Source organism: Odontesthes bonariensis, chromosome 1 (genome assembly GCF_027942865.1).
Source record: "Odontesthes bonariensis isolate fOdoBon6 chromosome 1, fOdoBon6.hap1, whole genome shotgun sequence".
In the NCBI taxonomy this organism is placed as follows: Eukaryota; Metazoa; Chordata; class Actinopteri; order Atheriniformes; family Atherinopsidae; genus Odontesthes; species Odontesthes bonariensis.
Window position 1 is genome coordinate 38035615 of NC_134506.1, and position 12864 is coordinate 38048478.

A 12864-nucleotide genomic window follows, 5' to 3' on the forward strand; every position below is an offset into this window, starting at 1 on the left:
AGTGCACAGTTAATCAGTATTCTTCTTCATAGATGTTACAGTAAGCAGGACTGCCAGGTGTTAAACCAACTGATGTGTTTCTGAAGCTCATATTTACTCTTAAAATGTCACTCAAGATGCTCCTAGCTGATGAAATCAGTCCATCAGTGCTCTTCTGGCTGCAGATCAAATTTTCCTTGATAAATACAGTCAACAGAAGCATAGAGTTAAACTTCAGATGAAGAGTTGTGACCACAGGAGATTCAGAGGAAAAGATAGATTAGTACTCTGCAGCAATAAAACATGAGGTTGCATAGATCAGTCTGGGCTACAAGACTCCACCCAAACGTTCTGTGCTTCTGTAACAATAATGGAGAACTAACAGAAGCACAACAAAGTTTTTCAAATGTAAATTTCATTCATTCAGTGTAATTTAAGGTAACCTGCATTTCATGCACCCCAAATGCCCCTTTCAGTTGACTTTAAATCTGTTTAAGGGGTTAGGACTTGAACAGATAAAGATCAACACATCACTTTCCCAATTTAATAGTAGGGTCGCTCCAGTGCTTCTAACTATTCTAGCTATTTGGAATTTTCTGTGTGTGTGAGTGCACGGCTGTCTGTCTCTTTGTTGGCTCTGTGGTCTACTGACGACCTGTTTACCCTGCTTCTTTATGCTGTGGTAGCTGGGATATGCTCCAGTTCCTCCGTAACTGTGACGAGGATAAAGAGGCGACAGGGAATGGATGGACCAACCTTAACATTACTCTGAATTCTATCTCTTGAATGCATATGGATTAGTTGCTTTCTGCCTTATGTGTGCAACAAAATGTAAATGTATTGATTTGCAAATCACTTTAACGATATATTTACTTGAAAATAGTACAAAAGCAGCATAAACAATGCTGCAACTGAGAATTGAATATCTTTTTGACATGTGGTCACTAATAAATTTGATACCATCCAAAACTCTCTTGGTAATAAGCTGGGGCAGGGGCATGTTTACCACAGTTTTTGCATCACCCTTTTTTTTAAGAACATTGGTGTTTAGGAACTGACCTAAAACCATTTGCTGCAGTTTTTAAAGTGAAATCTGTTCCCAATCTTTCTTCACATGGGATTTCAGCTGCTACACTGTTCAGGCCTGCCCTGCTTCATTGTGTTATTTGTTTCATAATGAAACCAAATGTTTTTAATCTGTGACAACAGCAATTTGAAATTTAGTTCAAATGTCTGTTCACTTTGAATATAACCATGTTGCAGACTTGTTGATGGCTGACATAATGAGTGTGAGATTTGTTTTTATTTAAATGAACATGTATCTTGTCAAATAAACAAGTTTATGTTTTATAGATAGATAGATAGAAAGATAGATAGATAGATAGATAGATAGATAGATAGATAGATAGATAGATAGATAGATAGATATTCTCATCTTTTTCAAGAGATATCTGAACAAATTGAATCATCACTTTTGTTATTATCAGTGGTACATGCAGAGCATTAATGGATACTTTGTTCATAGCTGAAAAAATAAGATACTCAGGGGGACAGTGTTTCAAAAGGAGATAAATAAGGGTACTTTTAGCACATTCATAACATATAACATCTAATTGGATGGGGCTCTTTGTAGTGCTGAGTTATAAAACCCTTTTTTCTTTTATACGGCTTGCTAACATGAAAAGCTGCTTGGAAGGCTGGCTGCAGCTCTGCCACTAACATGTAACTAGGTAAATGGTTTTGATTTGCACCCATTTCTCGGTATTACAGCAGAATTGTCCCAGTTTTACAGATTTATATGCATGCCTGCTCACTTCATGTTCTCTGCAGTATCTTTGATTTGAAGCTAAACTGATGTTTCATGTTTGACTGCACATCTAACATCTACAGCAAGCTGCTTTTAACTTTGATATATTTTACTAAATTACCACATCTGGTGTGCGTATGCATTGGCTGGATATACAAAAATGGTGGGCAGGTTTGCTGGTCTATCTATCCTTCATACTGTGTTAATTATCACTGCACTCTGCAAAAGTGTTGAGCCACCCTTAATCATAAGAAAGAAATGTAGATATTAATTGAAACAGATAAAAGGAAATACAATATATAAGACAAAACAATGTTTATGCAGTTGTAACCTTGTAAGTCAATAGTTAATATGAGTACCTTTATTCTTCAACACAGTCTGAACCCTAAGTACTCTTCATAACACTGCACATCATGCGTAGACATGCCAATTTATCAGCTAATAGCTCTTCCGTATTATATATTTTTTTGTCTGTCCAACTGTGTTATCTATGAAAAAGATTACAAGTCTGGCAGCTTGTAATCTTTTTAAGTGTAGGTGCACTGCAAGTGTAGTGATTTGATACACTTTTTTTTACCATTTCATGTCTTTTTGTAAATCCCACTTTTTTTTAGAACTAGTTCAGCTTTTTTTTTCATTCAATTTAACTGCCTGTTTTCCCGCTTGTGTCTCTTTTTTCCTCTGTTGGCGTTTTGTATCTGCACCTGGTTTAGCAGGACTCCAGACACGGGGAGGATGTGGTGAGGTGCTGTTAGTGTCCACGTTCTGCACATGTGTCCTCTGCACACGCACTGTCCTCCCCTGTCTGTTTTAACTACTGCTTGTTTTCTTGATTGTATAACTAATGAAAATAGAAATGTGTTTGAAAAATGCAGTAATGTTTTGAAAAGTAAAACTTGTCACAGTTGTGTTTGTGTTTGCCATCATATGTGATTCAGATCGCCAGCAATCGTGGACATCTTTGTCTTCCCTTCAGTTCAGCTCACCCCCTCCAGGTAACTTTATGTACTGATGAGTTATATTAATGTAACTTTATCCATCTTGAGGAAAAAAGCTGCATTATGTGGATCAAATATAGGTTTAGATAGAACCGAGGCGTTGACAATTCAAGTAAGCCCTTGGGAGCAAGGCTAAGGGTTGATCAGGAATATAAAGAAATGATTTAGAGTTTTGCATGTGATGAACTCTGAGACAAACCCACCAGGCAATTAAACCAATCTGCTTGTCATATCATATTTGTCCAGACTAACAGCAATTAAGACCTTTTCATTTCAAGTCCATCTAAGACACTGTCACTTCTCACCATCTTTTTTTCACACATCTTAATCATCATTTGTTGTATCACACTTCTCTAACTGGTGTGGCTTAAAAACACTCTGGCTCTGGATTGGATATTCAGCAGGTTTCTATGCAGTTTTCCACGACAGCTCTGCAAGCTTTGCTGTGAACATCTTTCTGTTCATTTATTTATTATTTAGTTTTTCTGTTTCACACAAAAATCACACCCACACGTGACCAATTATTGTGATATAACTATATGATCACTCTTCCTCTCATCAAAGAGACAGAGAGCTGCTTTCCTCACAGTGGGGTTTCTCACAAGTACTGTGCCCTTCAGAAATATTGGCACTCTTAGTGAATATGAACAAAATAAGCTGTGAAAAAAATATCTCAGCTGTTTATCCTCTTTCCCTTTGACTCAAAACATTTCAAATTGTTTTATCTTTTCACCAAAAAAAAAGGCAAATTGGAGGAAAAAATATCGATAGTAAATCAAATCATCCCATAGAATATGCGTGCTTCAACTACTGTTAGAAAATCGTTTGATTAAAATCACCTGCTTGATTTAAGGTTGAGTTTGCAGGATATAGTGCCATCTTAAGGAGCAAGTGAAAGCCCCACTTAAGAGACAGTGTTTGATTTGTCCCTGCTGGGCTACTGCAGTAGTATGGTTGTGCAACATGGCAAAGGGCCAAGGAGAGTGAAGACACAACACAGATGATCATTATTAAATGGAACATAGTTAAAAATATTATTTTGTTTTTCTGCCAAAAGATCACAGTTGAGGTTATGCCTGAAATTGCAAAATGATAAGCATTTTAATCACAGATTGACTTGAATGGACAGATTAGATAAGACTCCTTGTGGCAAATGTTTACTTTACCTCAATGCCTCTTGATGATGGATGTTAGATAGATAGATACTTTATTGATTCCGAAGGAAATTCAAGCATCCAGTTGCAGACATAATAAAGCAATAAAAATGTTTACACAATTATAAACACTTTAAAAACAGTCTAAGAATTAAAAAAATTTTTTTTTTTAAAAACAGTTTAAAAATATAAAGTGACCAGTGAAGGAAGACGAAAGTGAAATATAAAGTGATCAGTGAAGTAAGACGAAAGTGAAATATAAAGTGATCAGTGAAGTAAGACGAAAGTGAAATATGAAGTGATTAGTGAAATTTAGAAGTGCCATCACTGAGAGCTGTTGTACAGCCTGATGGCCAGAGGAACAAAAGAGTTTTTGAGTCTGTTGGTGGAGCAGGATTGAGACCACAGCCTGCCACTGAACAAACTCCTCTGCCTGATGAAGGTGTTGTGCAGAGGGTGGTGATTGTTGTCCAGTATGGACAGCAGTTTGTCCAGGGTCCTTCTCTCTGCCACCCACTGTCACCAGAGAGTCTAGCTCTGTGCCCACCACTGAGCCAGCTCTCCTCACCAGTCTGTCCAGTCGGGCAGAGTCCCTCTTCTTGCTGCTACCTCCCCAGCAAACCACAGCGTAGAAGAGGACGCTGGCCACCACAGACTGGTAAAACATCTGCAGCAGTTTTTTGCAGATGGTTGAAGGACCCCAGCCTTCTCAGGAAGTACAGACGGCTCTGTCCTTTCCTCTGTACAGAGTCTATGTTTGCTGACCAGTCCAACCTGTCATCCAGCTGCAGCCCCAGATATTTATATGTCCTGACCACCTCCACATCGACCCCCTCGATGGACACAGGTTGGAGCTGTTGTTTCTTCCTTCTGAAGTCCACCACCATCTCCTTGGTCTTGGAGGTGTTCAGCTGTAGGCGGTTGGACTTGTACCACCCCACAAAGTCCTCTACTAGGCTCCTGTACTCCCCCTCCCGTCCATCCTTGATACAGCCAACTATCGCAGTGTCATCTGAGTATTTCTGCATGTGGCAGAGCCCAGAGTTGTACTGGAAGTCAGACGTGTACAAGGTGAAGAGGACGGGGGAGAGCACAGTCCCCTGTGGTGCTCCGGTGCTGCTAACCACAGTGTCCGACGTGCAGTTCTTCAGTCTGACGTACTGTGGTCTCTCTGTGAGGTTGTCTGTGATCCATCTCACCAGGTGTGAGTCCACCCTCATCTCTGTCAGCTTGTCTCTCAGCAGGAGGGGCTGGATGGTGTTGAAGGCGCTGGAGAAATCAAAAAACATGATTCTCACAGCACAGCTCTCCTTGTCCAGATGGGAGTAAGCCCTGTGTAGCAGATAGAGGATGGCATCCTCCACGCCCACCTTCTCCTGGTATCCAAACTGCAGTGGATCCTGTGCGTGGTGGACCTGGGGTCTGAGGAGGTGGAGCAGCAGCCGTTCGAAGGTCTTCATGATGTGCGATGTTAGTGCAACTGGTCTGAAGTCACCCGGCTCCCTGGGATGTTTCGCCTTGGGAACAGGGATGAGACATGAAGTCTTCCAGACCCTCACCAGATGAAGGCTCAGGTTGAACACACGCTGAAGCGGCTCCCCCAGTTCAGCAGAACAGGCCTTGATAATCCTTGGACACACTTTGTCCGGGCCCGCTGCCTTCCCTGGTCTCAGCTTCCTGCTCACCTGCTCCTTGGTGATAGTGAAGGGGAGGGGGGTTGAAATGTCCGTGGGTGTGGCGGGTGGGGGTGTTCTGCCGTCTGAGGTGATGATGGTTGTGATGGGGGTGTTGAAGGGTGTGAAGTGGGCAGTCACTGGCTGTGGGAGCTGGAGAATCAAACCTGTTAAAAAACAAGTTTAGCTGCTTTGCTCTGCCAGCATCCCCCTCTTTTGTGCTGCTGCCCTTCTTCTTGCAACCTGTGATGGTTTTCATGCCATCCCAGACCTCCCTCATGTTGTTCCGCTGCAGCTTCTGTATTCCTCCTTTGCCTCTCTCAGCCGGACATTGAGTTCCCCCTGTACGCGCTTCAGCTCGTCTCTGTCACCATCCTTGAATGCCCTCTTCTTCCTGTTAAGGCAAGGCAAGGCATCTTTATTTAAAAGCTGCTTCACCGTGTCTAGTTTGAATTCTGGGCTCCACTATCTGACCTGAGTCAGCAGATCTCAGAGCTCTGCTGGGTTTATACTCCACCAGCATGTCATTCATGGATTCTGGACCTAAACCGTTCTGTGATTTGTAGACGAGTAGCAGAACTTTAAAATCTATTCTGTATCTGACCGGGAGCCAATGTAAAGACTTGAGAACTGGGGTGATGTGATGTGATCTCTTAGTTCTGGTTAAAACTCGGGCTGCAGCGTTCTGAATGAGCTGCAGCTGTTTGAGACTCTTTTGGGGGAGTCCAGTCAGAAGACCGTTACAGTAGTCAAGTCTGTTGGAGATGAAAGCATGAATCAGCTTCTCCTGATCTGTTTGGGACATGAAACCCTTAATTCTGGATATGTTCTTAAGTTGATAAAAGGCTGATTTGGTGACTGATTTGATATGATTGTTGAAGGTCAGGTCTGAGTCTATCAGCACGCCGAGGTTCCGGACTTGGTCTTTAGTTTCTAGAGACAGTGACTCAAGATGTTTACTGACAGCAAACCTCTTCTCTTTGTTGCCAAACACAATGACCTCAGTTTATTTCTTGATTTAACTGAAGGAAATTTTGGTTCATCCACTTTTTGACTTGCTCTACGCAGTCGCACAATGACTATAGGACTGCAGTCATCTGGAGACAGTGCGAGAGGATGTCCTTAACATCACTAGTGATCCAGGGCTTGTTGTTCGGGAAGCAGCGTACAGTTTTAACGGGAACCAAAATGTCCATGCAGAAGTTCAGGTAGTCAGTAGTCTCAGGAGACTGTGGTTGTGGACTGTCTCTGGATCTTTGGCTTGTAGTGTGGTGTGAGCAGGACCAGGTTATGGTCAGACTTTCCCAGATGGGGGCAGAGGAGTGGCCGTGTAAGCTTCCTTCACGTTGGCATACAGGAGGTCTAAAGTCCTGTCCTTACAATCTGGTGAAAGTCTGGTAGTGTGGTGGTGTCCAGTGTGATGTGGTTAAAGTCCCCCGATATGCCGATGAATGCGTCTGGGTGTTGTTTTTGCAGCCTGGGTATGGTGGCGTGGATGATGTCACACGTGGTCTCGGGATGAGCCCGCGGAGGAACGTAAACACAAACTGCAATGGCGTGGGAAAACTCTCTGGGCATGTAATACGGTCTGAGTCCTTTGTCTTCCTCATTCATTTGAGTATAAATATGAGGTGACACAGGCCAGATTCTTTTAGTCGTTTATCAGCATGATAAAGAACACAGTGACAGTGCAATGGAAAGGTGATATGCACATATCAGGGGGTGCATATGAGAAAACACCCACTTACACCAACAGGGTAATAATGAAGAGGTTTAAAGTGAAAACAAATGTTAGGCTCAACCCTGATGTGTGTGACTCTTGGAGTCATTAAGTCTTCAATTAGATGTCATCTACATCACAAGAAGTTGATAAGAAATGTGTGTATCAAAAGAGAAGGGACAATGAAGGGAAAACGAAGGGACACCTGCAGAACCAGTTCAAATCCAATTCCAGCCCTCCAGTCGATATCATCAAACAGGCCCTTTGTTCATCCCCTTTGTTCATCCCCTTAAATACGACCATAACAGCATTCTTTGAACTACAGTTTTGTATAAGCAGCGATATGCCTTATATGAGTTTCAAGCATGTCCTTTAACAAGCCAGAAAAATTATCTTCAAGTGGATGGACTGAAGGTGGGAGGAGTAGTTATGTGCAGCGCCATAAACTTTATAACAAAACCTGCAGAGGGTTAGGAACAATAAAGTTAGAGTTAATAAACTTCAAAGTAAGAACTAAAATAATTTCCTTCTACGACAGAGCCATCCCATTAATGGACACCATTATTATTCTTTATGATCTCTAGAGGTTGCATTTCCTTTGAATGTAATTATGTATTGTTTCTGCTGGCATGAACAAATGCCCCATGGGGCATTTTGGAAGGTCAGTCTCTCTAAAGCATTTTTTTAGAAGAGAGTAAACATTTTTTTTTTTGCACAACAGAAGAATTCACTGTTGTCCATTGCGCTGCTTTCAAGAGAGGCAGCACTCAAACTCCCAAGCTTTGGTGTAACTAAAGCAATCGCAGGAGCTATGCCATCTTCTTCAGAATCTGCGATTGTTGACTGTCGCCAAACCTAAAACCTGCCAGCATAGAAAGCTGATGAGTGTGCAGCTATATTAGCTGACTACAAACACATAGCCTTCAGATATGCAAGATAGATTCTCTCATGATTATGATCTCACAAATCTCACAAGAATTACGCTGCTTCACAATGTAATCAAATACTGGAAAATATTAGACATAAAACAAACAGAACAGCCTATGCCAGAAAATTTTAATTGGGCCATACAGAACCTAACAGCAGGAAATTATCTGAATTACTATCTCACATTTTACAACCATGTTTCATGACACTCCAGTACTACTTATTGGATATGTGGAAAAAAAGAACAGATGACACGTTTTCTGATGAGACTGGGTAATCATGATATTTCACTATTATTTATTTTACTTTAGTTAAAAAAATAAAAGACTCAAAGATTGCTAAAATGTAATATGTGTAAAATTAACATTCAGAAGGCATTTAGAATTGAAATTGTGACCAGGTTGTAACATTTAAGAGGCACACGTGCCACTCGTTTATCCAAGTTAAAAGTAGAGGATTTAAACGGATTTTACAGATTTCAAGTCAAGTCTGTTTTTGCCAGACGGCTTTGGCTTTAAACTCTTGTCTTTTTTCCCATCAAAAAAAAAAAAGGCAGCTCTGGAGTAATGCAAAGCAGATCTATGTGCACTACTGGAAGGGTCACATGGTAAAAATCTTTCTCCAATGAACAGGCATTCCCCAAATCATTTGGGATTTTCTGTTTGTTTGACTTTTGCTTTTTTCAAGATACGAGCTAAAGTCTCTCAGGAGTGCTTGAAAATGCTTGAATAAAGCTACGACAGAACATACCACTTTGTCGTTAATTGAAGTTAAACGAGTGTGTCTGTGGGTATTTGTGTGTGAACGTGCAGTGAGAAGAGGCCCAGGCCCTTTGGACGTCCAATCTCCCACCTCCCTTGAGAGGAACTGCAGCTTTGCAGAAGACTTGGAGCGGGAATCAGAGCGAGAGAGTGAACTGACTCCTGTCAGCTCAGTATCACAGTGAGTTAACCAACATTGCATCGTGACGCTGTTGTATTAGCTGCTGTGTTTATTTATTAATGAATTTTAATGAGCAACCATGAGAGGGTCTGCATGTATTTTTTTGCTATTTGTAATTAACCTTTGGAATATGCCAAACCTAGAGGGCTCGTGATTGTCCATCAGGGAGAATCACTTGTGCTTGCTGAGGCACTTACACTGCTAGAGACTGAGACTGATAGGAGGAAATGAGTGTTAAGTAACTGCAGCGTAAGGCAAGAGCACAGTAAGTGAAACAAACGGAGCGACAGTTCTGACCCGTGGGACTTGCTTTCTAAACATCGTTGTAATGATGCAGAGTGAGAACTTAATGCAGCAGTGTTGTTGGCAAAGACAACTCTGTGCTGTGCTGACTCCAAACTATGTCACCAGCTGGTCTCATGGAGCAATGCAGCATCAAATTCCATGCTACACTGAGCCATTAAGAGACACTACTGTGTGCGTAATCCACGATGACAGAACACAGTGTTAAAAGATCTTTGAAAAACCGTTTTCTTTACACTTGGTTGTCTTTGCTTTCAAGTTCAATGTCAGATTAAATTCCTAAGTGTTCACATTGTCTGTAAGCGTGGGGAAGAAAAAGATCAGTTCAGTCATTGTCTCTGAAGTCTTGATCAGAGAGAGGTCATGTTTTCACAGCCGCATTGTTTTTGACACTGCAGTTCAGTATGTTTTGAAAAACCGAAAATGATTCAGCTGTTCAACAAAGTTCGACATGTTTGTCTTAAACGAACAAAAATCACACTTTGATTACAACGTCAGACAAGGCCTAAAAGAAAAGAGTTAGGAAAGGTTAGCAGTTTAGTTAGTTAAGTAGGTGAGAGTTAAAGGATTCAGGTTCACATTAAAACTAATGGAAGTGTTTTGATCATTAGCACAAGGTAGTTAAAAAAGAAAAAATGCCGTAAAAAGCTGTTACATTTATTCACAGTGGGGGAAACAAGCCAAACTAAATGTTTCTTGGATAGTGACAGGGTTTATACTGTTATTGAATACAATGAAACAAGAGGAAGGAAACTTCAGTCTGGCTGCAACAATTTGATAATTATACTGAGAAGGCCAACCTCCTTATTCAGAGAGTATTATGATAAAAAGAAAAGTGCTAGCCCCCATGGTAATCATTAATGCAATCTTGTGTGTGGGAAGGGAGATGTTAAGTTATATAAAACATTAAGGATGATGTCAGACTTTCTCATGATGTAATTCCAGTTCAAGTGTGACCTTTGTGAACTTGCCTTTCATGGTTAGTGAGGTAGTATAATTTAAGGGATCTTTAACCCCGAGACCCAATTGTATGACCTTGGACACAATTGATTCCGTCTCAGTCCCTTGTGACACTTAACTTCTTAATCACTGTTTGGGCAACGAAACGACTTGCTTAGGGTTACATGTTTTGCTCCATGTGAAACGTATAGGGACCTTTAAACAGACATGATTGATTGATTTTGGAAAAGATCATAATTAGACATGAATTATATCCTTTCACATCCTGCATAAAGGCTCACTATGTGACAAGGTGGGAGAGATGGGGCTCTTCTGGAGTTGATTTGTCACAATGAACCATCTCAGAAGCATCTGTCCTTAACCAAGCAGATCAGTGAAGTCAGTGAATAGAAGCCAGCTTCATTCATCATCACACCTAAATCTCATAAGACACTAGGCAAAGGTGTTTTGGCCAGAAAACACATTGCTTGCAGCTTGGCAGGTTAGGTTATCTTGTGATTGTGATCTCACCGGAATCCAGCTTCCTCACAAGATAAAGCTGAGTAGTAGTAGAATGGCTTCATTGTCCTACAGAAAAAAGTATATAAAAAAAGTAAAACATCATTATGAAACATCATGTTCTGATAAGACAAATGCAGCACATTATCTTTTAACACTTTCAAGTATTCCTTTGGTCTAAAGAAATTGCTTCTGATCTTGCTAAAGTTATAATCCTTCAAATTGTAATCTCTTCCAACAGCTTCATCCTAAATAACTCAATTCAGCTTGTCTCACTGTCATGTTTAAAAAGATGAAAGATGTTGTCTGTTACACTAATAATGATCTCATGATCAAAAGCTTCTATCCTCTGCAGCATGCCCTGTATATGCGTACATAATTTCCTATGCAATTTGTATTCTACGCAGAGAAAGGTGGGCGCCATCAGTAAAGATTACAACTCATGTTACTAGAGGATAACACCATTAGAAGGATCTCAATTTGGGTTTGACAAAAAAAAAGAAAGAAAGAAAATCTTCAAAGGATGAGAGCAGCAATTTGGGAAATATACTTTTCCCGGTTTCATATGGAGTAAATAGAAAGGCCAGTATTACAGTTTATATAGCTAAGAATTCAATCAAAGTTTTAACTGCTTAAACTGAAATTAGTTATTGAGGTTGCCCATTAACTTGTAAAGATTCAAATGATAAATTTACCTCAGCAATGTCTTCCAAAATATTTTTAAAAAAGAAAATGTGAAAGAAAATGTGTTAACTGAATACATTAGAAAAAGGGAAGTTTAGGCTCTTGATGGAGCCTGACTATGTAGCTCAAGGTTTCTTTCTTTTTGTTTTATGATCATCAAACCATCCAACTCCAGTCTAATACAAGGCAGAATATCTTCAATGCAAACTTACCAAGGTTTTATTTGACAAAAAGTTGAATTATGCTTCAAGGATGATATCCTTAAAGCTATATAAAAGGTTCAAATCACAATGTTGATTAATGGCAAAAGAATATATTCACTATAAAAAAGTCTGATAGTTGAATTAAAATAGATTTGCTTCACTGCTTTGTCTCTGGTTATATCACGAAACCGTATTCCTTTTATAATGGAAAATGGATTTCTTATGATAACACACATAGCACATTATTGACATTTCATTGTGTTAATTTGACAAAATGTTACAATAGCGTCATTTTAAAATCAGCCCATTGCTGATTGTCAGGTCCACAATGAGACTCATGCAGGCCTTTTTCCACAGGATATCAGCAAACGTGGCTCACAAAGGGCTCACTGCTCTCCCACCTGGCATTCTCATTCACGGCTTTTTCAGAGTAATGAACCCTGATAAGTAACAGCTATTCAGCAATTCTCACAGCCTAATAATGGAGGCTAACTGCTTCACAATCACCCCGGGCTTTTTACCGTTTTTTCACGGACCCCAGAAATCACCTGCCTTTGTTCTTGCTGTTCATCACCTTGGCAACACTCATGGAAGGCAAGTCATAGGGGAGACTTTGAGACTGAGCAGTAATCATGGATGAATGACGTGCTTAATATTTTCCTATGTCAATGAAGAAAATTAAGGCCAGATTTTGAAGAAACAGCTTTGATTTTATGCCTGTGTAGGTTTTCAGTCATCCAGGTCATGGTAATCCTCAGTGCTTTAACAGACCGCTGAACTTCTTTAGGATTAACAGTGATTGAAATGTTATTTACGGTGGTGTCGTCTGCTTTTTGTCTGACGCATTTACTTTTTTTAAGGAAAGATACATAAATTCCTGCAAATTTTTTAACTAACACGTAAACGATATGAGTCTCTTTTTTTTACAGACTGACGGAGTCACACCGAAAAGCCATTCGTGTGATCCAGAGAATGCGTTACTTTGTGGCCAAGAGGAATTTTCAGGTGATTGCAAA

General features: G+C 40.3%; 1 protein-coding gene across 4 annotated transcripts in view; it reads left to right on the forward strand.

Moving 5' to 3' along the window:
* Window positions 1-12864, forward strand: part of kcnq1.1 (potassium voltage-gated channel, KQT-like subfamily, member 1.1) — a 51645-nt gene that overhangs the window by 34790 nt on the left and 3991 nt on the right. For 2 of the 4 annotated variants that reach the window (XM_075466539.1, XM_075466517.1), the window contains exons 11-14: window positions 2500-2526; window positions 2725-2781; window positions 9071-9200; window positions 12778-12853. In XM_075466539.1, the coding sequence (XP_075322654.1) occupies window positions 2500-2526; window positions 2725-2781; window positions 9071-9200; window positions 12778-12853 (290 nt within the window). The remainder of the gene's footprint in view (window positions 1-2499; window positions 2527-2724; window positions 2782-9070; window positions 9201-12777; window positions 12854-12864) is intronic. The other 2 variants (XM_075466525.1, XM_075466531.1) reach the window with 2 other exon arrangements.